Source organism: Littorina saxatilis, linkage group LG7, assembly GCF_037325665.1.
Source record: "Littorina saxatilis isolate snail1 linkage group LG7, US_GU_Lsax_2.0, whole genome shotgun sequence".
NCBI classification, from domain to species: Eukaryota; Metazoa; Mollusca; class Gastropoda; order Littorinimorpha; family Littorinidae; genus Littorina; species Littorina saxatilis.
In genome coordinates, this window is record NC_090251.1 from 48,191,065 (window position 1) to 48,217,352 (window position 26,288).

General features: G+C 41.6%; 1 protein-coding gene and 1 long non-coding RNA gene across 2 annotated transcripts in view; both read right to left on the bottom strand.

Moving 5' to 3' along the window:
- The window catches only part of LOC138971667 (uncharacterized), a 170,553-nt gene that overhangs the window by 75,347 nt on the left and 68,918 nt on the right, over nucleotides 1–26,288 (bottom strand). The window lies entirely within an intron of this gene.
- LOC138971995 (uncharacterized) lies at nucleotides 494–24,368 on the bottom strand. The gene is made up of 4 exons (XM_070344837.1): nucleotides 24,250–24,368; nucleotides 20,649–20,811; nucleotides 7,611–7,855; nucleotides 494–765 (listed from the first exon to the last, which is right to left on the bottom strand). The coding sequence occupies exons 1-4, from the start codon at nucleotides 24,329–24,331 to the stop codon at nucleotides 494–496; spliced, it is 762 nt and encodes a 253-aa protein (XP_070200938.1). The 5' UTR covers nucleotides 24,332–24,368.

Below are 26,288 nucleotides of genomic sequence, written 5' to 3' on the forward strand. Positions count from 1 at the left end.
AGAAAAAGAGAGAGAGAGAGAGCTAGAGAGAGAAAGGGGTGGGGGGAGAGAGAGATACAGGGAGAGACAGAGAGGGAGTGAAAGAACGAGAAAGAGAGACAAAGGGAGAAAGAAAGACAAAGGAAGAGAAAGGGAAAGAGAGAGAGAGAGAGAGAAAGGGTGAAAGAGAGGGAGAGAAAGAGAGAGAAAGGGAGAAAGAGAGAGAGAGAGAGAAAGGGTGAAAGAGAGAGAGAAAAAAAAGAGAGAGAGAGAGAGAGAGAGAGAGAGAGAGAGACGCGAACGAATGTTTATTGTAGGTGTAGTCTGTTGTTCTGAGAAACAAGCAAAACAAATACATTAATAAACAAACACTCATATTAACTCAGAGACCGGTTTGTTACTAAACTACTAAACAACTTGAAATAGAAAAGCATACTGCATTATCTTTGATGTGTAATTTTCAATATACAAATAAAAAGACTAAAACCAAAACACCAACACAACCAAAACAACACTATTCACCACTGAAGCATCTCCTGAGCAATAGAGTGCTGCCAGCGTCGTCAGAAACAGCTGCACTAGATTCCTCCAAAATCTGGTCTCCCAGAAACATCTCACAGTCGCCACGCAGTTCGTTGAAGACCGCAGCTATACACTCTTGGTCACCCACTCTCAATCCTAGGCAAAGATCCCAACATGTGGTGACGTCATTCACGTAGCCTCGTGCAGTCGCGTTAGCTTGAGACGTCATCGTCTTATCCAGCAGGGCTTCGTAGGTGCAAATACCTTAAACAAGGATTGTGATGTAGAGGTTACATGCCGAGTCTCAGTGATTATTAAAAATAATGGTCGAAGTTGGCGGATCATGAAAAATGCGAGCTTCAGCGAGCTTTTTCATGACCGCGAACTGAGACCATTATGTTTAATAATCACTGAGACGAGGTGTGTAACCTCTTTATTCCTCCTTTCTTCAGTTATTCAAAGAAAACAGGAGTTTTTGTGCGAAAGTTTGATCGAATCCGAATCACTCAACCAGTCAACCTGCGCAGGCGATCGATTAATGCGCGGTTGTATAGTTCCGTGCAAATCATTCCATTCTGTTAACACTTCTTGTCAGTTTCCCTGTTTTAGACTAAAATCAAGTACACAGATATGCTGTTATTCTGCTGTGGCGGTAAAGGCAGATATTGTGTGTTCTGTTTATGTTTTAGTATCGTTCAGGATAATGTTCTTTCGTCAAATGGGACTAGCAGACGAACTTTTGCACCCGTGTTCCAACGTTAATTACTGTATGAAGTTCAGTTTTCTGGGGAAAATAGTGTATGAAACCGCTTTATGTTGTTTAAATTGATGAGATGTGTGCATTTGGTTGCGTGTGATCTGTTTATAAAATGAAATATTGTTGAAAACTGACCGTCGGATTGCAGTCAGTGTTGTCGAAGAAACTGCGTTAAAAGAAGGGGAACTACTCTTGTCGGCAAGAGTATGAGTTACTTGCCTTGGGAATTTGCTTGTGATGAACGGTGTGTGCACGGCAGATCTAGATTCAGAAAACAACCTAACTCATGGATTTTATATGGAGATTCATGTGTTCAGGCCTGTAGTTGTTAATTTAAATGCGGTATGTTTGTATTGTTTGCTCCAGAGATGTATATTTCGTACGTATAGAGCGTTCGGAACTTTTCAGTCGCAAAAGTAGTACCAAAACAGAACAGCTTCTCAACCCATTGAACTATCGAGGATTCAGGCTGTTGCTGGCTCGTTATTTGTTTGGTTGCTGGGTCATTATCGAAAAATAACTAGCTCTACAAGTTTACAGAGGTAAAGAAGCAGAGGGGGGAATAAATAGATATCTCTCAAACTGCGATAGTGATGTTTTTACATTTTGTCAAGTTTTGACTAAATTTTATAACATAGACGGGGAATCGAGATGATGGTCGTGGTGTGTGTGTATGTGTGTGTGTGCATGTGTGAGGGCCCCAAAGGATTTAAAATCGTGATCGTGATTGGCATTTTTTTACCTTTCTGTGACCGTGATTGCCGAAATTTCCATTTCTGTGATCGTGATGGGACTTTGCCCGTGATCCGTGATGACACAAAAATCAAGTCTCGTGATCGTGATCGTCATTTGTTTTCGTGATCGTGATGGGGATTATTGCAAAGCATTTTATTTTCAACGTACATTGTTCACAGCTGTATCACTCTATGATCCTCTATTCGTCAAGGTGTTTGTGATCGTGAAAACAAAAATCAAGGTAACTGTGATCGTGAAAGCTAAAATTTCCCTTCCCGTGATCGTGATGATACCCCCCCCCCTTTGGGGCCCTCATGTGTGTGTGTGTGTGTGTGTGTGTGTGTGTGTGTGTGCGTGTGTGTGTGTGTGTGTGTGTGTGTGTGTGTGTGTGTGTGTGTGTGTGTGGAGCGATTCAGAGAAAACTACCGGACCGATGAATAGTTAAAGTTTAAATGCAAGCAGAACAACTTTTGGATAATTGGGTAGTGCCGGCTCCCAGATCTGGATTTACTCTGAGAGAGCTTCGTATCACCCCTGCCCTTCCGTCTAGTTTACTGGATTCTTTTTTTTTATTAAAAACAAAAACAAAAAAACAACATTATTTGTTAATTGGTCAATTCTATTGGTTTTAGTGAAATTCTTCAGTTTTCAGAAGAAAAAACACACACGATGTTCTGAAGTAATGGCTCTGCAGTTTAACTGGTTGCTGTTACCTCGCGACCGGTGTAAAAGGAAAAGTTGTCCGCTGGGAAAAAGAGTCCTACGGACTTTCGTTCCTAGGAACGGGAGCCCAACGGGCTCCTGTTCCTAGGAACGATAGTCCCCACCCGGACACATTTTCCTAGACTTTCAGCGGACAAATTTTCCCAGGACAGAAAGTCCTAGCCTATATTTAGGGGTCGGACTTTGAGTCCTGGGGGACATCTTTTCCTGTTACACATACCTTGGTAGAGGTGTCCTGGTTGTCCGCACTCGGCCGCGTTAGCTATAAGTAGACTTAAAAATCGTAGGCTCTCATCGCTTCCTCGTTGGCGCAGTTGCTATGGTGATGGTTTCGGAGTTTGGAGGTCTTGGGTTCGATTCCCGTCTTGTCTGGTCTGTTTTTCTGTGTCATATGCTTCTCGGTTTCCTTGTGTTAGCTTCATTATCTTTCCAGGTACAAATCTTGCAATAAACGACTGGGTCTACCTGATCGAAACGCTTTTTATTACAGTGTATTTTTTTTATTTGTTTTAAGTTGTTGTTGTTGCAGACATAGTTGTGTGTGCAAATGTGTATTCTATTTATTCGTAAGCACAATACTAGAATCAGTTGAACAATCAGTCAATCTTTATACCCCTCCCCCCCCCCCCCCAATCCCCTTGTTGCTTTTGTTGAAATGTTGCAGAATTGTCTAAAGTCGTGCGGTTTCCAGGTGCTGTCCTAAGCATTTTCAACACGAAATACAGGGGTATCTAAGAGAGAAGGAGGCATGTCAGCAATAAGAACGTTCTATCACTTTCCAAACGGGTACAGCCTAATACTCGTGCAATTGTCACCACCTGGCATTGTTAGCAATGGTATAAATTTTGGGGAGTCACAAAATTGCGGTCACACACAAGAAAGATGGTGCGGGGACAGAACGTGTGATATACATATGTGTGTGTGTGTGCGACATGTGTGTGCGCGCGCGTGTGTGTGTGTATGTGTGTGTGTGTGTGTGTGTGTGTGTGTGTGTGTGTGTGTGTGTGTGTGTGTGTGTGTGTGTGTGTGTGTGTGAGAGAGTGTGTGTGTGTGTGTGTGTGTATGTATGTGTGTGTAAAAGCATATACACAATACGAAAACTTGCAACAATTCCGGAGAACAAAGCGGACTTTCAGTCCAGAAAATAAGTCCTAAAAGCGGACTCTCTGTCCGGAAAATGTGTCCTACCTCAACGCTCCTGTGCGGACTTTCCAGCCTGGGAAATAGGACACCTTTTCCTAGGAAATAGAGTCCAGGGACTTATGTTCCTAGGACACAAAGTCCAGGGACACATTTTCCTAGGAATAGAAGTCCGCCGGACTTTCAAACAAGCGGACACTTCACCCATTCACACCGGTGTAACAGGCCATTTTCACACATAGTCAGTTTTGACCGGGAGGTCATTCTGGGCTAGCTGATTTTGACCGGGAGGTCATTCTGGGCTAGCTGATTTTGACCGGGAGGTCATTCTGGGCTAGCCCAGAATGACCCCCCCCCCCTCAAACCTTAGATATATGTAGTTATATACATATATGCATAAATATTGTTTCTAATCGTCTTAATGTACTCATTCCTTAAGTTTGCAGGGGGGGTCAAAATTGACTAGAGGGGGGTCAAAACTGACTAGCCCAGAATGACCTCCCGGTCAAAATAGGCTAGCCTAGAATGACCGGGAGGTCATTCTGGGCTAGCCCAGAATGACCTCCCGGTCAAACTGGGCTGCTTCAAAATAGGCTGCTACACCGGGTTGCATTGGATACATTCTTCTTGCATTTCAGGGCGTATCGGTGAATATAACATCGGTATTGGTTTGTTTGTGTGTTTGTTTGCTTAACGCCCAGCTGACCACGAAGGGCCATATCAGGGCGGATCGGTATTGGTGCAATCACTGACATTTGGGAGTTGTCTGCTCAGCAATTCAGGTGATTCAATTACAAGTTCGTAAAACATCCAATGCTAACACTGCCACTATGTCATCACTTGAATGTGGAACGAACAAACACACATGAGCACGCACACACACACACACACACACACACACACACACACACACACACACACACACACACACACACTCACACTCACACACACACAGACACACACACGAGCACGTCCGCACGCATGAACGCACTCAAGCACGCGCGCATACACGAACGCACACAAGCCATTCACACACACACACACCCTGTCTGTCCATGTCACTGTGTCAGACCAGTCCTTTCTTTAAATCCGCCCATTTATGAGACCGTGCTATTTTTGTTTTGAAGTATTTTTTTTTAGTTTAGTTCTTTTTTAATAACACGAAAGCTCGTTATCTTTTGCACTTGACTGCTGCAGCCTCAAAGAATAAATGTAGCGCGAATGCCTTCAGAAACGTAATCGTGCCCATGAACGCTAACTTTGATAGAAAGTATTTCCTGCTAGGAAATCCAATAAACCATCCTCATCCCCGGAACGTTTCCCCACAGTCGAACGGTTTCAATCAATATTTTGTCTCCCCTCTTGTTCTGCGTGTGTGTGTGTGTGTGTGTGTGTGTGTGTGTGTGTGTGTGTGTGTGTGTGTGTGTGTGTACGGGTGTGTGTACGGGTGTGTGTGCATGCGTGATTGTGTGCGTGCGTGCGTGCATACGTACGTGTGTACATGCGTGTGCGTGCATGTGTGTGTGTGTAGGTGTGTGTATGTGTGTGTGTGTGTGTACGTGCGTGTGTGTGTGTGTGTGTACGTGTGTTTGTGTAAGTGTGTGTGTGCATGTGTGTGTGTGTGTGTGTGTGTGCGTGCGTGTGTGCATGTGTACGTACGTGTGTGCGTGCGTATGCGTGTGTGCGTGCATGTGTGTGTACGTGTGTATGTGCATGTGTGTGTGTGTGTGTGTGTGTGTGTGTGTGTGTGTGTGTGTGTGTGTGTGATCACCTTTTGTGTAATGGGGTTGCACAAAGGCTGTTTGGGTCAATGCTGCTATCGGCTTTTGCTTGGTACGGGATGGAACCAAGTGTGCGCGTGACATAGAGATTCCAGTTTGCTGCTTCGACTCAATTTACTACTTTTGCGCGAGAACAAAACACCGGGGACTAATTGTATAATGTCCATGATATTCTGTGTAATTCATCGTAGAAGACCTCAAACACCCATCCCGGGTTGCACACACTCTGCGATCTTTTACTTTGGTTTGAGTATTCTATAGCTGGTTAGCCAACAGCTATCTGTGTAGCTTGTGGCATTTCTTATTGAATTTTGTTTGTTTGCTTAACACCCAGCCGACCACGAAGGGCTATATCAGAGCGGTGCTGCTTTGACATATAACGTGCGCCACACACAAGACAGAAGTCGCAGCACAGGCTTCATGTCTCACCCAGTCATATTATTTTGACACCAGACCAACCAGTCCTAGCACTAACCCCATAATGCCAGACGCCAGGCGGAGCAGCCACTAGATTGCCAACTTTAAAGTCTTCGGTATGACCCGGCCGGGGTTCGAACCCACGACCTCCCGATCACGTTCTTATTGAATGGATGTGTGTGTGTGTATGTGTGTGTGTGTGTGTGTTGGGGAGGGTGTTTTAAGAAGATAAGTCAATACCTAGATGAATATATGTCAGACATCGCCAATCTCAGAGCTTGTTTACATAATCATTGTTGACCAACCCTTTTTATCCACTAAATCACTTAATTTCATGATACTACAAATGAAAAAATAATATTTAAACAAGTCGCGTAAGGCGAAATTACTACATTTAGTCAAGCTGTCGAACTCACAGAATAAAACTGAACGCACTGTATTTTTTCACCAAGACCGCATACTCGTGGTTTCGTCAGTCCACCGCTCGTGGCAAAGGCAGTGAAATCGACAAGCCAGAATAGTGCGGTAATGGTCGCGCTGAGAGGGATAGCACGCTTTTCTGTACCTCTCTTCGTTTTAACTTTCTGAGCGTGTTTTTAATCCAAACATATCATATCTATACGTTTTTGGAATCAGGAACTGACAAGGAATAAGATAAAATTGTTTTTAAATCGATTTCGGAAATTTTATTTTAATCATAATTTTTATATTTTTTTATTTTCAGAGCTTGTTTTTAATCCAAATATAACATATTTATATGTTTTTGGAATCAGAAAATGATAAAAAATAAGATGAACGTAATTTCGGATCGTTTTATTAAAAAAAAATGTAATTACAATTTTTAGATTTTTAATGACCAAAGTCATTAATTAATTTTTAGGCCTCCAATCTGAAATGCAATACCAAAGTCCGGCCTTCGTCGAAGATTGCTTGGCCAAAATTTCAATACATTTTATTGAAAAATGAGGGTGTGACAATGCCGCCTCAACTTTTACAAAACCCGGATTTGACGTCATCAAAGACATTTATCAAAAAAATGAATAAAAGTCTGGGGATATCATACCCAGGAACTCTCATGTACAATTTCATAAAGATCGGTCCAGTAGTTTACTCTGAATCGCTCTACACACACACACACACAGACAAACAGACAGACACACATACACCTCGACCCTCGTCTCGATTCCCCCTCCATGTTAAAACATTTAGTCAAAACTTGACTAAATGTAAACAAACACACAATAGATACCGACCTACCTAGCCCAATTCTCGTGGACCCTGTCACCCGAAACAAAACAAAAGTCTTTGGCAAAAAAGCTTACAGCGTACCCCACCCGAATCCGCACCAACCCCATGTTAATGTGTTGTCTACAATCAGGACAATGTCTGTAATTTAGGATATTTTTGGTCAAGTAAAATAACTTTTCGCTTGAGTTCGTGTCGTAGCTGCATTTAAACAAAAAATTCATATCATGTAATTTTGAATACATTTGTTTTTAAACAAACACAAGCACAAAGTGTCTATGTGAGTTGCTCTTTACTCCAAGGCCTCCTACCTTGTTCGTACTCGCAGACGACAGCATACTCCTGGTTGCATTTCCAAGTCTTCCACACCAGCTGGCCCATGGAGTTGCCGGGGTACACGCGAATGCAGAGATCTGTGTCCTTGTAATTGGGTTCGCGAGCAGACCATAGCTGGATTTTTCTGTCTTGCAGACTGCAGTCCTTCTCCCATACGTTGGGATGGGCGCCAGCCTTTGCACTGTGCAAGCCTATCCAGAATTCGGCTGAAGGACTGCTCCTGAATGACAAAGAATGAAGAACGAGTAATTAGAAAACAATGACATGCTTTTATGTGTGATCACGTGTAATTATATGTTATTTCCTCTACATTCTTTGGTCTTTCATCGTCCTTTACAGCCCCGTGTTAACTGCTTTAACAACAACAACAACAACAACAACAACAACAACAACAACAACAACAACAACAACAACAACAACAACAACAACAACAACAACAACAACCCTAGAAGCGGCAGCTTCTTCTTCTTCTACGTTCCCGGCCATACGTCTAGATGTCCAGTCCGGTGTTGAGTGCAAATCCCGCAGTCAGCCGCAGTGATGCCGCTGTCCCCCACAGCTTTTCGCGGAGCTCCACTTCACTCGGCCACGTTTGGCGCCTCAGGGTATCGAAGGTTGGACAGGTCTGCAGTACGTGCTCTGGTGTCTGGGGGCCTGTGCCGCACGGGCATTGATCCGTGTGTGAAATCTTCAGGCGATAGAGGTGGGAGAGGAGCTGACAGTGTCCAGTTCTGAGCCTGAATATGGTGACTTGCTGTTTTCGATCCAGCTGGTGGATATCGTCTTCGTCGGCCCCCAGGTGCAGACGTTCCCTCCAGGCGGCTCTGAAGTGACTTCGTAGGAGGGTCTTTTCTTCTCCGTAGGATGAGGGGTGTACTGACTGTTCCAGCTTACTTCCCTCCTTGGAGAGTCTATCCGCTTCCTCGTTGCCACTGATTCCGCAATGGGAGGGAATCCACTGTAGGACGACAGTGGTTTTGCTGCTGAGGTAGTGCAGTTCCTGCTTTATGTCTTGCAGGATCTGTTCTCTCTCTCTGGTCTGAAGGCTCTGCAGGAGAGATCGGCAGTCTGTGAGGAAGACTGTCTGGCCAGGTAATGCCTCTTCCTGGTTCAAGGTCTGTGCTGCGAGTTGCAAGGCGTGTGCTTCAGCTTTGTAGTTTGTGGAGACTAGGCCAGTGGCGACAGACATACGGAGCGAGCCGCCGTCAGGGAACTTGATGTAGACACCGCCTCCCCCATTCCTCACAGCATGTTCGGCTGAGCCGTCTGTAAAGACTTGGGTCCAGGTGGTGGTGGGGTAGTCCCTGTCTAGTGTTTCCAGGGTCAGGGACTTGAGCACTGCTTCTGGTTGCTCTTGCTTTGCTCCAATCCCAGGGACGTCAAGGATGATGGGGGGGACATCCAGTGACCATTCCTCATAGTCTTGGAGCATTTCCAGTGGTTGGCCAGTTGAGGGGCGTAGAGAGTCTTTGTGCTTGTGCTGAAGTGCCTTGATCAGGTGGTTTGGGCTCTGTCGCTTGATTCGGTTTTTGGTTGGGGCTTGGAGTGTAGAGTGCAGTGGATGGGACGGGAGCCTCTTCATCTTCTCACTCTGCTTCAGGAGTTTTTCATCCCGTCTCTCTTCCAGGGAGGTCAGGCCTGCCGTCTTCTCCAGTGCCGAGATGGGGGTAGTCTTCATGCCTCCTGTGATGGGTCGCAGGCCAGCATTTTGGACCTTGGCCAGGTTGTCTGTGTTGGTTTTGGCTGCAGTTGACCAGGCGTTTGAGGCATATTCCATGTGGGCTCTGACAGATCCTGTGTAAACTTGAGTCAGGATCTTCAGTGGCGCCCCACTTTTTTCCAGACAGTTTCTTCATCACAGCCATTTTCTTGGTGGCTTTGCTGTGCATGACGGAGATGTGCGGGGCCCACGTTAGCCTTCTGTCCAGTTTCACCCCGAGATAGGTTGGGGTCTCTTGCTGAGGGATGTTCTGGCCATCGAGTCGCAGGGTGAACTCCTCTTTCTTGGGGGAGAGTGAGCAGCCTGTGGCCTCGGTTTTTGTCCTGTTGATCGTGACCATCCACTCTTTGGCCCAATCTGAGAGGTGGTTCATTGCTTCCTGCATTCTGCGCGCTGCTGTGGTGATGTGTTCTGCTCTGGTCCATACAGCCAGGTCGTCTGCATGGAGTGCCCTTGAGATGTGCATGGACAGGTGGTCAGCAATGTCATAGATGAAGACAACGAAGAGCGTCGGCGCGATACAGCTTCCCTGTGGAACGCCCTCTCTGATCTTCACCAGCATGCTTGTCTGTCCTTCCAGTTTGACTCGGGCTGATCTCTGGAACAGGTAGCTATGGATCCATGCAATCATCTTTCCGCACACGCGTTTCTGGAGGAGCTTCAGGAGCAGACCTTCCTTCCAGACCTTGTCGAACGCTCGCGTCAGATCCACAAAGACGGCCAGCGTCTTCATTTTCTGTTGAAAGCCGTTCTCAATGTCTTGGGTGAGCAGTGTGATCTGGTCCTCCGTGCTTCTGTTTTTTCTAAAGCCAGACTGGGTGGGGTTGATCAGCCCGTTCTTTTCCAGGTGATGCTGCAGGCGGCGGTTGACCATGCGTTCCATCAGTTTGCTGAGGCAGCTGAGGAGGCTTATGGGGCGATAGCTGGTCTTGTTGTGCCTGTCTTTCCCTTTCTTCAGGACTGGGGTGAGGATGGCCTCCTTCCAGCTGAAAGGGAAGACCCCAGAGTTCCAGGACTGGTTGTAGATGCCCAGAAGCTTCTGTTTGGTGTGGCTGCCAAGGTGTCGGATCATCTCGTTGGTGATACCGTCCTTCCCAGGAGCTTTTTTGTTCTTGAGCTGTCTAGTGGAGCTGTTCAGTTCATGTATTGTGAAGTCATCAGTCATGCAGGCTGATGTTTGCTGCTGCCTCCTTAGCTCCTCCATCATCTTTATTCTCACCTCCGCTGTTTTTTCTCTTGGTACTTCCAATAGACCATCTTCTCTAAAGTTTTCCGCAAGCAGGGTAGCAGCTCTTTTCCCAGTGTAGATCTTTCCATCTTCTTTCAGGAGTGTTGCTCTTGGTGTACACTGGTGGTCGTCATTTAGGGTCTTTATGAGCTTCCAGAGCTTCCCTGTGTCTCTCTCCATGTTCAGAGAGCTGGTTTTCTCATGCCAAGACTTGCGGATTTTCTTCGTCTTTCCTTCATCAAATTCAGCTCTCGCTTTGTTGTAGGCCGTTGTGTTTTCTGGGGTGGGGTCCTTTTCGAGTAGCTCTCTGGCTGATCTTAGCTTGTCATGGAGATCTTGCAGATCTTTGCTCCAGTATGGTTTGTAGTCTTTTCTTCTTCCTCTCGGTATACTCTGCCGTGCTGCCTGGAGTATGCAGTCAGAAATCCGCTTGACGTTGATGTTAATGTCCTGCGTAGAGTCGATATGGTGGTTTCTCGGCAGAGTATGTCAGTCAGCCTTTCAAATTTCGCCCAGTTCGCCTTCTTGTAGTTCCAGCTAGGCTTTTTTCTCATGGGAGAGGCCTGTTCTAGCAGGGAGAGCTTCAGCAGGATGGGTAGATGGTCATTCCGTCCTAGCTGGTCCTCGCGGCAGCAACAACAGGAGCAATAACAACAACAAAACATCACTACTACAACTAATACTACTACTACTACTACTACTACTACTACTACTACTACTACTACTACTACTACTACTACTACTACTACGACTACGACAACTACAACTACAACTACTACAACTACTACTACTACTACTACTACTAATACTACTAATACTACTAATACTACGACTACTACTATAAGCTATTATATCGCTAATGACCACTGCGACTACTGCTATAGCCACTACCATCACCACCAACAAATCTACAACCAATACTACAACTTCAAGTTTTGCCACTTCTACCAGTTATTTCATTATCGTTGTGCACGAGACTATTATTTAAACTGTTTCTATTCCCGCTAACTCTCCTCGTAGTGTATTTAAAATGTGATTGAACCAGTTCACGAATTGTGGGAGCTCGATCGACAAAACAATGTTACGCCATAGGTGGAAGGAATTTAATTGGATGAAATATTAGTATGAATAATGGATTTATAAAATTGCAATAGTAAGTTCGACCAAAACTGTTATGCCATTGGTGGAAGTACTATCTTAGATGTAAAACTAGTATGAATAATGGATTTATAAAATGTAATTATCCCATGACCTGCCTCTTTGTCTCTGTTAGCTGAGGAGGTGATTATGTAGAGGTTACATGCCGAGTCTCAGTGATTATTAAAAATAATGGTCGAAGTTCGCGGATCATGAAAAATGCGAGCTTTAGCGAGCTTTTTCATGACCGCGAACTGAGACCATTATTTTTTATAATCACTAAGACGAGGTGTATAACCTCTTTATTCCTCCTTTCTTCTGTTATTCAAAGAAAAGAGGAGGTTTTTTTGTGAAAGTTTGATCGAATCCTATTCACTCAACCAGTCAACCTGCGCAGGCGATCGATTAATGCGCGGTTGTATAGTTCCGTGCAAATCATTCCATTCTGTTAACACTTCTTGTCAGTTTTCCTATTTTGGACTAAAATCAAGTACACAGATAATCATGCTGTTATTCTGCTGTGGCGGCAAAGACAGATATTGTGTGTTATGTATATGTTTTGGTATCGCTTAGGATAATGTTCTTTCGTCAAATGGGACTAGCAGACGAACTTTTGCACCCGTATTCCAACGTTAAAAACTGTATGAAGTTCAGTTTTCTGGGGAAAATAGTGTATGAAACCGCTTTATGTTGTTTAAATTGATGAGATGTGTGCATTTGGTTGCGTGTGATCTGTTTATTAAATGAAATATTGTTGAAAACTGACCGTCGGATTGCAGTCTGTTGTCGAAGAAACTGAGTGAAAAGAAGGGGAACTACTCTTGTCGCTAGACAAAGTATGAGTTACTTGCCTTGCGGGAAATTGCTTGTGGTGAACGTTTGAACACGGCAAATCTAGATTCAGAAAACAACCGAACTCATGGATTTTATATGAAGATTCATGTGTTCAGGCCTGTAGTTGTTAATTTAAATGCGGCATGTTTGTATTTTTTGCTCCAGAGATGTATACTTCGTACGTTAGAGCGTTCGGAACTTTTCAGTCGCAAAAAGTAGTACCGAAACAGAACAACTTCTCAACCCATTGCACTATCGAGGATTCAGGCTGTTGTTGGGTCGTTATTTGTTTGGTTGCTGGGTCATTATCGAAAAATAACTACCCCTACAAGTTTACAGAGGTAAAGAAGCAGAGGGGGGAATAATTCAGATTAATCACCTCCTCAGCTAACAGAGACAAAGAGGCAGGTCATGGGATAAAACATGTTATAGTGCATTCTAGTAGGGGAAGGGCCCCTAATATGGACCACTTTTTGTTTCAAGCTGCTAACTAGCTTGTTTTCTTACAAAGCAGTTTCATTTTGTGTTTGGTAGTTGTTCTCTCTTTCGTAAATTTTGAAGACAAATTAGAGAGAATTAGCTTTTACAGTCATTCACAAATAATTGAATACAGAAAAATTCACAACTGTTCCATATTAGGGGCCTGGGCGCTTAATATGGACCAGTGATGAGACCTTCGAGAATCACTGTAAAAAGACCCGTTTTCTTCAAAATAACATGATACAACTTGCAACTTACTATGCAAGTCAGCCTAATTGAAATATGCTACAGATTTACAGGTTTTGGTTTGACGAGAACTTTATATGAAACACAAAAGGAAACTTAAAAAAAATTAAAAAAATTAAAACAGAGAGAAAATTATTAAAATTATCAACTTTCACGTGAAGAAGACTGTATAATGTTTTTAAATCTCGAGGGCTAGTATTTGGTTGTTTTCAGCAAACTTCTTAATGAATGACTGAAACCGTCATTTATCTTTTCTTTTCTTCTATTTGTTGAAGGTGGTCCATATTAGGGGACACAGATACCTCAAGATTTTGCTATAATGTTGTGTTTGTGACAAAATCTCGGGGCCAACACTGCCAAACTGTAGCAAATACAGCCTTAGCTATCCTATGATGCAATTGTTGTGTGTTTATAGCTTTGTCTTTGGAGAGAAATTAGTCCATTTTAAGCGTCAAATTTAGAGTTAACGAAGCTAAAAGTGTGAACAAAAACAAAAGGGAGAAACAAAAATAACGGTTTTGTGCGTTGTGCGTCCGCAACTTTTTCGACATGTGCAAATTATCAAGAGAGGATACATGCAGCGAATAAAACTGTTCTGAGCTCTCTAGCAACGTTAGTTTGTCAGAACGAAAGGTGGTCCATATTAGGAGCCAGTCCATATTAGGAGCCCTTCCCCTATAATTTGCACGTGTACGTGTGACGTCACAAACACACACACACCTTCTTAATCTTGACTGAACTGGTGCTTTGGAAGGTCTGCTAAAAGTTCATTTCGGGAAATCAATATTTCAGTAATGGTTGTCGACATGTTATCCAAACAAAACACCTAATGTTTGAATTGTGAGTCATTAGGGGAAATTCTTTGGGACGAATACAATTTTATCTCATTCTTTTACTCCTTTCTCCTGTTCAGCAATGTGCTTATTGGAAGCACACATGCCGAATGCAAATGATCAAAGGTGCCTTAATTGTTAATTAAGTGAGATAAAATAACAACAACTTTGCTGCAAATGATTTAAGTGATGATGTATTTCAACGCTATTATCACACCACAGCCAGCTTATTTTGATTTCCCCCCAGGTTTGTTTCTTCGTAAGTAGGTTGACGTGAAGGTTTAAAATGTATAATATACACACAAAGGTGTGAATTAAGTTATTTCATAATCGTCATGCAGTCAGTGTATGCAGAAGCAGTTCTTTGGAAATCAGTGGACAGCGAGTCTAAAAATGATACTGTGAGTGATGACCGTTTTGATGTTTTTGTATGTGGCACACTTACACAAGTATACATAATTAGGAAGGGTCGGAGCTGAAGGGGCGTGTCATCAGACACACGTTCTTAGAACAACAGAGAAGAAACCAACACCAAAGACGCCAAAAGTCTACTTCTTTTAGCTAGATATCACTCATCTCCGAAAAAACAACAGCCCTGTATGTGTTTTCAGTAAAATTTACCGTCTTACAGGCACACTAATGATCTCATCAAAACAGTTTGGCTTATAATCTTAGATCTGACCAGACTTTTACTCGGGTTAAGACCATTCCTTCAATTTGTCTCATGCCAAAACACAGCACTCTGTCTCTGGCTGCTTTTCGCGGTGAGTTTAATTGTTTTTGTGACTACATTTCAAATGTTACTTGTTGCATTTAAACACTTTACTCATCAAAACAATTCTCCTGTGCACAGGTAGCACTTAGACTATTTGTTTCTTTGGTATGTGACAGAGTGGAGCCATGTTCTTATTTTATTTAAAAGCCTGCCCCGATCTTAGAAGGTGCGCCTAACTGTTTTCAAAAGAAGCATTGAGCCTTTAAGCTGAAGTCCAAACTGTGTTAGATCTGAAACATTCAAAGGTAAGTCTGGTTTGTCCCCAACAACAATAAGAAAGAGAAAGAGAGAGAGAGAGAGGGACCCACACCCCCCCCCCACACACACACACACACATACCTAAAGTGTGGATGGTTACCTAAGAGGCGGCACTGGGTGTAGTGCCTTTCTAGTGCACTTGCACTACAACAGCACTGGGTGCAGTACTCGCTCCGGCATCGAAGAATTTTGCACTAAAAAATGCACAAAATTTGACCTATTTCGTCGCCTATAGAGGACGGAAAGAATGTCATTTTGAACATTGTTATGACATTCTTTCCGTCAAAAAAGTCAATTTAACGGTGTTAAATGAAGCGACCATCCACACAATTAGGTTGTCATCCAGAGTTTAGGTTGCCATCCACGTGTGGATGGTTGCCTTATGGTGATTTAGGCATCCAAACCTGTGGAAACGGGGGTACACACACACACACACACACACACACACACACACACACACACACACACACACACACACACACACACACACACACTCACACTCATACTCACCCAACCACATCTTACGCATACATGTACATATATTGTTTCAGATATTCGTCTCCGTTTCTTCATGTAAAAAATGTGATTTACCTGTTGCATGTGATATCCGGTCTTGTTACAAAATATTCAACAAAACATCATTGTACAATTACTAAGTCTACGGACATCCATTGGCACGACCTAATTCTGCTGAATTGTATGTCTCTTTTGACTGCTTAGAAAAACGAAAGACGGAAATAACATTTTCTCAAAGCCAAATTGGATGTTGCAACGATGTAACAAATATGTTTATTTCTTTATTAATGATAAAAAAATTGCACTCGGTGAAAAACATTGGTGTGTACAAGCACTTAAAGCTACCAACCCCCGGTCTGTGTTGACGTGTGTTTTTGCAGGGTAGGGTCACTGTAACGTGCGTATCGCGTACACTAGGATTTTCTGCCATATGAAATGAATATCTTTTGATGCCGAATAGACAGACAAACACGTATTATACTATATAAATATTGATACAGTGATTACATTATTTTGCATTTCTTTGAAAACACGCCTTTACTAAGCGCTAGTCTTAGAAAAAAATTAAAAAAGGATAAGAAGACTCAAGAAACCGGAAGTAGAACTCAATCATTGCTTGCAATCATATATATACGGTAGATTATTGCTGTTAATACATTCTCAAACTTGTTGTGATCAGTAAAGCATTTACTTTTGAGCGTACAATGATGTAATTTAGGTTTAATCTACATACACGTTATACAAACACTATGCAACAAAAGTACATTTCAGATACATGAAACCCTGACAATAACATTTTCGGCAAATTCAAACCTATATATGAATTGACGATGCATTACATAAGATTCATAAAGAAAATGTACTTTTTTCATAATCATATGCACTTTTGTTGGAAAACTCTTTTCCTGAAATAACGTGTGAACAGCTAAAAAAATGCGCATCAGCTAGTAGATAACCGGAAGTTGAATAAAATGCGAATGTGACCCCGTTCTGCGAGTTCCTGGTTTTTATCTCGAATGGCTTACCAACTCATATGTTTATGTTTTGATGAGATAAGTGGCAAAGGAGAGTTCATATGCCTTAATCTTTAACTATACCCCCTAATCATGGGACGTCATTTACAGTTAAGGGTAGGTTTCGATTTAATCGAATATAACTTTTATCCAGCGTTTTCGACAATTTCAAATGCATACACTTCAACGTACAAAGTAACTAACTCAACAATGACAGTGCCTACTACGAACAGAAGACTTGCACTTTTTGAAGATACGGGGATACGTCTAGGATTAATTTAAAAAAAAAATGTTTTTAGCAACCGGTAACCCCAGACTGAGGGCTGCACTTTATAAGAAGTCCATTTCTACCATTTTCAAAAGGCAAATTAAGAAGTAAGAAAGATCCTAGCTTACTTTAGTGTAATGTAATTTGCTTGCATACCGTTTGGGTGCATGCTGTGGGGAGTTTAGCTTGTTTTGTCATAGTAAATGAAAACATTCAGACATGTATGAACGTTTTTTTGAAATTTGAAGCTGGTGCAATGAACAACAGTTAACAGGTATGCCAAATATAACTAATGCTACAATCACTTATCATTTACTCCAATTACATTTTGAGCATAGAAATTCACATACAATGGTCGTCATAGCAGTGAATGAGTCTCTTTTTCATGATATATAAGTCTTTTTCGGTCATGTTTTCTAGACGGGTAGGGTGCAAAAAGACATTTTGTACAAAACCAAACTGCATGTCAAAAGTCTAAAACGGTTACCTTAAATAAACAGATGCATAAAGATTCATAAAAGATTAATTTTGTTTTCAAAAAATTCAATATATATTAAATACGAGTTTTATGAAATGCAAAATACTTATTTTAGACAAAAAATTCGACAGTATGAGGCAAAACCGGAAGTGAAAAATTAGAAAACGACAATATCCGTTCAAACAAACACGTATTTCCTTATAAAAGTTTCATCTTTTGTATGCTGCATCAAATGACATCTGGCAGGACAAAACTATCTTCTTCCAGGGCTGTGTTTGTGTCAACTTTTTACCCAAGTCGATCTTGTTCTCTTTTTTGAAGCTGATGCACATTGACTCAATTTTGTTTCATTAGGCTGGTGTCTGCCAAATGGAACTAACCAATATGGATGCCAAGCCAGTCCATCTATAAGAAAAATCGACGTGTGTGTGTATTTATGATTGCAATATTAACCTGGGACTGAATTATCTTCACGTATCGTTTGGAAGAATGACATATTTTGATTTTCTCAACACGATGTTGTACTCGCAGGTTAATGTCTAAAAGTATCAATAGGAAGAATGTTGTTTGTATATTGCCTGATAGAACAAAGCCTTAGCATTTGTTTAATGTATAATTTACACATTTTTGTTTTCCGAAACGAAGTATACGACGTTTATTTGTAACATACCCCCTGCGAAAAAACTGCGTTTGGGGCAAAATATGGGTTAGGTTACAAAGACGCTCTTCACTCAAAAGCGGTACAACGGAGCCATTTTTCGTCCACCGAACATCGGTTTTAAATTGAATAAGCTTTCTGAAAAACATCATCTCTGACCCAACCCCGTCGGGTTGACCCTTGACTATAGCTGGGTGATGCACTATATGCCTGAGGTGGAAGTAATATCATGGATGTAATAATATTTAAAAAAAAGAAAAGAAAACACACCAGTAACCAGGTTAGGTACGTTTATATCTAAAATCAATATTTCGTCACGCTACTGCCTTCTTCGGGGTGGTAAGCTTAACTGTGATTAATATTAAAGTGTGATTGAACCAGTTCGGGAGTTGTGGATGCTAAATATTAAATAGCACATAAGGTGGATGTAATAATAGTATGAATAATGGATTTATAAAACGTAAATAGTAAGTTCGACGAAAAATGTTATGCCACAGGTGGAAGTACTATCTTAAATGTATACTACTATGAATAATGGATTTATATGTAAATAGTAAGGTATACCATAGGTGGAAGAAATTAATGGATTAAATACTAGTATGAATAATGGATTTATACAATATAAATAGCAAGTTCAACAAAAAATGTTATGCCACAGGTGGAAGTAATATCGTAGATGTAATACTAGTATGAATAATGCATTTATAAAATGTAAATAGTAAGTTCGACGAAACATGTTATGCCAAAGGTGGAAGTACTATCTTAGATGTAATACTACTATGGATATTGGATTTATAAAATTTAAATAGTAAGTTTGACAAAAACGGTATACAATAGGTGGAAGAAATTAATGGATTAAATACTTGTATGAATAATGGATTTATACAATATAAATAGTAAGTTCAACGAAAATTGTTATGCCATAGGTGGAAGTACTATCTTAGATGTAATACTACTATGAATAATGGATTTATAAAATATACATAGTAAGTTTGACAAAAGAGGGTATGCCATAGGTGGAAGAAATTAATGGATTAAATACTAGTATGAATAATGGATTTATACAATATAAATAGGAAGTTCAACGAAAAATGTTATGCCACAGGTGGAAGTAATATCATAGATGTTATACTAGTATAAATAATGGATTTATAAAATGTAAATAGTAAGTTCGACGCAAAATGTCATGCCATAGCGGAAGTAATATCATGGATGTAATACTAGTATGAATAATGGATTCATAAATAGTAAAAAGTAGGTTCGACGAAAAAGTGTATGCCATAGGTCGAAGTAATATCATCAATGTAACACTAGTATAAATAAAAAAAAACGCTCGCGCTGGACCCGAGTACTCTTCAGACTGGTTCGCTCCCCCAGTATGCAAGTTTTTGTCTTGTGCACGTTTAAGACCAAGTGATTGCTCTGTGTGAATTACAGGCATTCCCTTTGCTATATAAATACATTGCATGCGAGCCGAGGATGTGCTTTACAAACAAACACATATACACACTCTTACACACACAAACTCATGCACACACACATTCACACACACACTCACACACTCTCTCTCCCCCCCCTCTCTCTCTCTCTCTCTCTCTCTCTCTCTCTCTCTCTCTCTCTCTCTCTCTCTGTCTCCCTCTCTCTTTCTCTCTCTTTCTTACACACACACACACACACACACACACACATACATACACCCCCCACACACACACACACACACGAGTACAGACTCATGCACGCGCACACACACACACAAACACACACAAACACACACAAACACACACACACACACACACACACACACACACACACACACACACACACACACAAACAGTAACACGAACACATGTGCACAAAATGAACACACACACACACACACCGCGCTAGAGAAAAAAGACAACAAGAGGTAAGAAGCCGGCTGGCTTCCCTTTGCCTACAGTGCTAACTTCGCTCGTTCATAAAAGTAGGTCGCGCAGCACGCGAACTCAGTGGCACACGCAGCGTTTATGTGCTCAGGCCGCCCAGTGACTCTGGCTGGCTGGCTGTTCTATTACCCGAACTACCTCCCACCGCCAATCCTCCCACCGTCAAGAGTCGTTTTTGTAGTTTATTTCGCATTTAGGTCCAAGGTAACATTATGAAGTTTTAATACGATCAATAGGACCTATTATCAAGTTATAGTGTATCAACTTTTGAACGAACTGCGCCCAGTAGTTTCCCAGCAATAAGCTATTAAGAGAGACAGACACACATACACATACACACACACACAATTAAAGTCTGCTGGGCCCAAGTACTACCGTACTCGGGGATAATGGTTTAATGCATTGTAAATAGTAAGTTCGACGAAAAATGTTATGCCATAGATGGAATAACATGGATCCAATACTAGAATAAATAATGGATCTATAAAATGTCAATAGTAAGTTCGACGAAAAATGTTATGCCATAAATGGAAGTAATATCGTGGATATATTACTAGAATGAATAATAGATCTATAAAATGTACTATCTTGGATGTAACACTACTATGAATAATGGTTTTATAGAAAGGTAAATAGTAAGTTACCCCCAGGGGCTAAACCATTGGGCAGCCTGCTGTCCGAGCCCGTTTAAGGCCAATCTGGTGTTCGGGGTCGCCATGTGTCCATCCTGAGAGTGGCAGAAAGTGGACACATCGTTCCAGCTCAAGTCAAGGTTCTGGAAAAGTTCCCATCTCACAGCCCTCGTTCCTGATATGTCAGACCATATTCATCGTTAATTACCATCATCATAACCTTCCATCACTTGTACCTAAATAACAAGAATGGCAGCTTATAAGGTGCAAACCACAGTATGCTATGCTCTCTGCGCTTTAAACGTATCTGTTGAAAACGTATTTTTTCTATTAACATGTAATTGCACGTATGTAATCGCGAAATCTAAATTAAGAAAATACTGATTGCTGTTGTCAGCTGATTACGAGAGAAGATTCCAAGTATAACTTGTCTAGGCCACGTGACTATAAACCCCTTGTCTAGGCCACGTGACTATAAACCCCTTGTCTAGGCCACGTGACTATAAACCCCTTGTCAAGGCCACGTGACTATAAACCCCTTGTCTAGGCCACGTGACTATAAACCCCTTGTCTAGGCCACGTGACTATAAACCCCTTGTCCAGGCCACGTGACTATAAACCCCTTGTCCAGGCCACGTGACTATAAACCCCTTGTCCAGGCCACGTGACTATAAACCCCTTGTCCAGGCCACGTGACTATAAACCCCTTGTCTAGGCCACGTGACTATAAACCCCTTGTCCAGGCCACGTGACTATAAACCCCTTGTCTAGGCCACGTACGTGACTATAAACCCCTTGTCCAGGCCACGTGACTTTAAACCCCTTGTCTAGGCAACGTGACTATAAACCCCTTGTCCAGGCCACGTGACTATAAACCTCTTGTCCAGGCCACGTGACTATAAACCCCTTGTCCAGGCCACGTGACTATAAACCCCTTGTCTAGGCCACGTGACTATAAACCCCTTGTCCAGGCCACGTGACTATAAACCCTTTGTCTAGGCCGCGTGACTATAAACCCCTTGTCTAGGCCACGTAATTATAAACCCCTTGTCTAGGCCACGTGACTATAAACCCCTTGTCTAGGCCACGTGACTATAAACCCCTTGTCAAGGCCACGTGACTATAAACCCCTTGTCTAGGCCACGTGACTATAAACCCCTTGTCTAGGCCACGTGACTATAAACCCCTTGTCTAGGCCACGTGACTATAAACCCCTTGTCCAGGCCACGTGACTATAAACCCCTTGTCCAGGCCACGTGACTATAAACCCCTTGTCCAGGCCACGTGACTATAAACCCCTTGTCTAGGCCACGTGACTATAAACCCCTTGTCCAGGCCACGTGACTATAAACCCCTTGTCTAGGCCACGTACGCGACTATAAACCCCTTGTCCAGGCCACGTGACTTTAAACCCCTTGTCTAGGCAACGTGACTATAAACCCCTTGTCCAGGCCACGTGACTATAAACCCCTTGTCTAGGCCACGTACGTGACTATAAACCCCTTGTCTAGGCCACGTGACTATAAACCCCTTGTCTAGGCCACGTGACTATAAACCCCTTGTCTAGGCCACGTGACTATAAACCCCTTGTCTAGGCCACGTACGTGACTATAAACCCCTTGTCCAGGCCACGTGACTATAAACCCCTTGTCTAGGCCACGTGACTATAAACCCCTTGTCTGGGCCACGTGACTATAAACCCCTTGTCCAGGCCACGTGACTTTAAACCCCTTGTCTAGGCAACGTGACTATAAACCCCTTGTCTAGGCCACGTGACTATAAACCCCTTGTCTAGGCCACGTGGCTATAAACCCCTTGTCTAGGCCACGTGACTATAAACCTCTTGTCTAGGCCACGTGACTATAAACCCCTTGTCTAGGCCACGTGACTATAAACCCCTTGTCTAGGCAACGTGACTATAAACCCCTTGTCTAGGCCACGTGACTATAAACCCCTTGTCTAGGCCACGTGGCTATAAACCCCTTGTCTAGGCCACGTGACTATAAACCTCTTGTCTAGGCCACGTGACTATAAACCCCTTGTCTAGGCCACGTGACTATAAACCCCTTGTCTAGGCAACGTGACTATAAACTCAGAGTATGGAAACATTCACGCGCGAAATGTTTGTTTAAAAACATAAAAAACCGTTTTATCCCACACATCGACGTATATTTTGCTAATATAATTATTGTCTGTGATGTTTTTAGAATGCGTTCAAACAAGTGTGGAACAAAATTGAGAAATCTACCAGACAGACTTTCTGATACAGATGTCTGAATAAGATGACATTCCAAGAATCATATAAACGAGGGTTAAGTAATTGTAAGGGGCATCTGAACGGTCAAATACAATCTTGTACACTACATTGGGGTGTGCAGGTTAAAATTCCCACGATTGACAAAAGGGTTTTTCCTGGCAAAATTGTATATATAGGCATAGATAAAAAAAAAAATGTCCACCAAATACCCGTGTGACTTGGAATAATAGGCCGTGAAAAGTAAATAATCGCCGTAATGGCTTGAGATTTACTGGCCGATGTGAATGCGTGATATATTGTGTAAAAAATTCCATCTCACACGACAGAAATTAATATGTAAAGCGCTTAGAGAACGTCACGCGCTATATATATCTCCCATATAAATACAAAAGTAAAATCTCTTTTTTGTAGGCTAAAATTAGATAATTTTTTTAACATGAACATAATCAAATTTCTTGATTTCTTAATTTGTTCACACTTGTTTCAACACACTCTAACAATATCCTAGGCAAAATATTATCAACATCGAATTTGTTGTTGTTGCTTTTGGAACAATGTGTATGCAATCTAAATATGTCATTTATTTTAGAAAGTGTCAGTATGTACACTAACACGTCGTATTCCAAAGAGCAACCGCATTATTTTAACTCATTATTATGACCGTACACTTTTGTTTTAAATCTAAACCTCTTCCGTTTCCTAATGTAAATACTACTTTATTTTTAGAAAAACTCGGTATGTACACTCACACGTCTTATTCTAAAGAGAAGCTGCATTTTTAAACTCAAATGATGACCATACAATTTTCTTAAATCAAAACCTTTTCCGTTTTCTAATTTAGATACGACATGTAGTACATTTTAAATCAATCCATACATCAGAAATAAACAAGCAGGCAAGCAAGACGTATACATATATGCATAAAACCCACTCTCAACCAGATTGTGTTGTTGTTGCTGTTGTTGTCATGTACATGCATTTGTTTTATTGATTTGTTGATTTTTTTTGTAAGGCGCTTACAGCAATATAAGGATTTGCGCCATGTAAATACCCTTATCATTATTAATTTTCATTATTATATATCAACACTGATCATCAGCGACATGCTTAACGTTCTAACTCGACTGTGAGCCAAACAAGATGTAATACTCTCCATTGACCTATACCCACTGACGCCGGTATCCATTGAGATAAATATATTAAAACATTGACTTACCTTTCTTGTTTTTGTTTTTCCAATTCTTAGTTGACAGGGAAATAATTTAATAAATCAGATTATTCTGCTGATATTTCACCGAAAATCGCATCAACCAGTTAAGAATAAATGCTTGCTATAACAGTAACGATAAAACATACCTGGCATAATTGCGTTTTCCACGACAGACACAAAAAAGCAAAAGCCATAAACCAGCGTAATAATGTTAGGCAGAGCGGCCATCCTTCAGGGCGTTAACTTTGCTCCCCACAAAATGTTCGCTGTCCGTTTGATAGAACTGTGCGGGTGCGAGTACCACGTTTGGCCGGGTGCGTTGCCACGCAGACAAAACGCCGTCAACAAGTGTCATTAATTTTGTCACGTCGATATTTAAAGGGGCTGTACGCCTACCAAACAACATCGCCCAAAGAATTACACAATTAGTTTTTAAGTTTTGAATAATTACTTCACATATCGGAGGTGCCTTAACTATAAAAAAATTTAAAAAATGTTTATGATACATAATTATTCATAAACTGTCCCTGGCGTAATGTTAGATTGTACTCTCACTATGTCTACGGCGCTCTGTGGTGACTCCCATGTGTTGTATTTTGGGGCGAATTTGTGTGCATTTGCATGATTTCATTTTGTGTTTCCTCTGTTTTTCTTTTATTATTGTTGTTGTTTTATGATGTTGCTTTCCTATATCTTCTGTTTGTTTTTGTGCGTCTTACTGTCTGCATTATTGAATTGTGTGTGTGTGGTTGATTTTAGTTTGCTTTTAAAGGCAAAAATACCTTCACACACGTTCTGCAAACGGACATAAATGACGTAATGAAATAGCATTATCAAAAACAAGGTAAAACGACACAAACAAATAATCTGAAAAATGCATTCCTCAATGTGTACAATAATCTGTCCGTAAGCTTTTGAGATACGTTTTGTGCACACACAGACACAGACACAGACACAGACACACACACATACACACACACACACACACACACACACACACACACACACACACACACACACACACACACACACACACACACACATACATGCCTATGGTGACAAACCTCTCTCTCTGATCTCGTGAAAAAATCAGTCAATAATGGACTAAATGGGATCAAATTAAAGTCGGGACTACGACGTACACGAACCTCTTTTCAGATTACTATTCCCATCTACTCTAGTATTTATCATTCATGGAGTGGTTCGGAGTAAATCACTTCCTGTCCGTGTTATGTTTCGTGACTGTATAATTCATGTCCGCTAATGGCATTCTTTTGTGGTTTGGATTTGTGTTCGGAACTCCTGTCCTGTTGACCAAACTTTTATTCTGCGATCTCTACATTTGATTCACAGAAAACTTTTCAAATAAATGACTATAAATATTGGAATCTCCTGTATCCACTTCTCATCAGAATGAAAACAGGAAACTTCCATAGACTGATGTTTAATGATTAATTCTGGAATAACATCCTGCCCGGTGAAGCATATTCTATGCTGTGCGGAGCCAACACGCAATACAACGCGTAAATAAGAAAAGAAGTTGATCAGAGATCAACGTACAGGGCGCAATCATGTTGGTGAACATTGTTTCCATTGGGGTTATTATATTGGGGTTATCACTGGACCCTGCACTATATTATACGTTATTTGTATTTTTGACCAAAATATGACATTTTACACAGATCGAGACAGTCAGTGTTCCTCCGAGACCGCGCTAGCGGTCGAGGTGAACAATATGGCTGTCGATATCTGTGTAATATGTCATATTTTGGTCAAAAATACAAATAACATTTATGTATTGATCGATTCTGTTTATAATTCCTTTTAGTTTTTTCGATTGAACGCACACAAACTTGCACTATTTTGTAGTCTCGGCTGGCCGCCTAAAATAATATGAATTTTTGTCGGCCTCTGACGTCACAGGACGAAGTTCAAAACAGGGAGAATGCTGAACGAAGGCGGCGCGGACTGAAATCAAAGCCACTTACGGAACAACACCCTAACACAGCCAATTCAAACTTGAATATCGGTGCGCTCAAACGCTCATTAGTAGGTATTTCTTGTGTGTGGTAAAATTATTACAACTTCAAAATCGAACAGTGAAGCTCGCGGGGCGATAAGGGAGACAATTTGTTGGTCCATTATAACCCTTCAAAGTATCTGCCAAATTTGTGCATCTACATTA

What these genes read in the sequence shown, in the direction of transcription:
- LOC138971995 (XM_070344837.1), bottom strand. Translation starts at nt 24,331, where the DNA reads ATGGCCGCTCTGCCTAACATTATTACGCTGGTTTATGGCTTTTGCTTT. An exon ending in GGAAAACGCAATTATGCCAG is followed by an intron (nt 20,812 to 24,249) that starts GTATGTTTTATC and finishes CTGACATATCAG; the next exon opens with GAACGAGGGCTGTGAGATGG. An exon ending in CGTCTGCGAGTACGAACAAG is followed by an intron (nt 766 to 7,610) that starts GTAGGAGGCCTT and finishes TCCTTGTTTAAG; the next exon opens with GTATTTGCACCTACGAAGCC.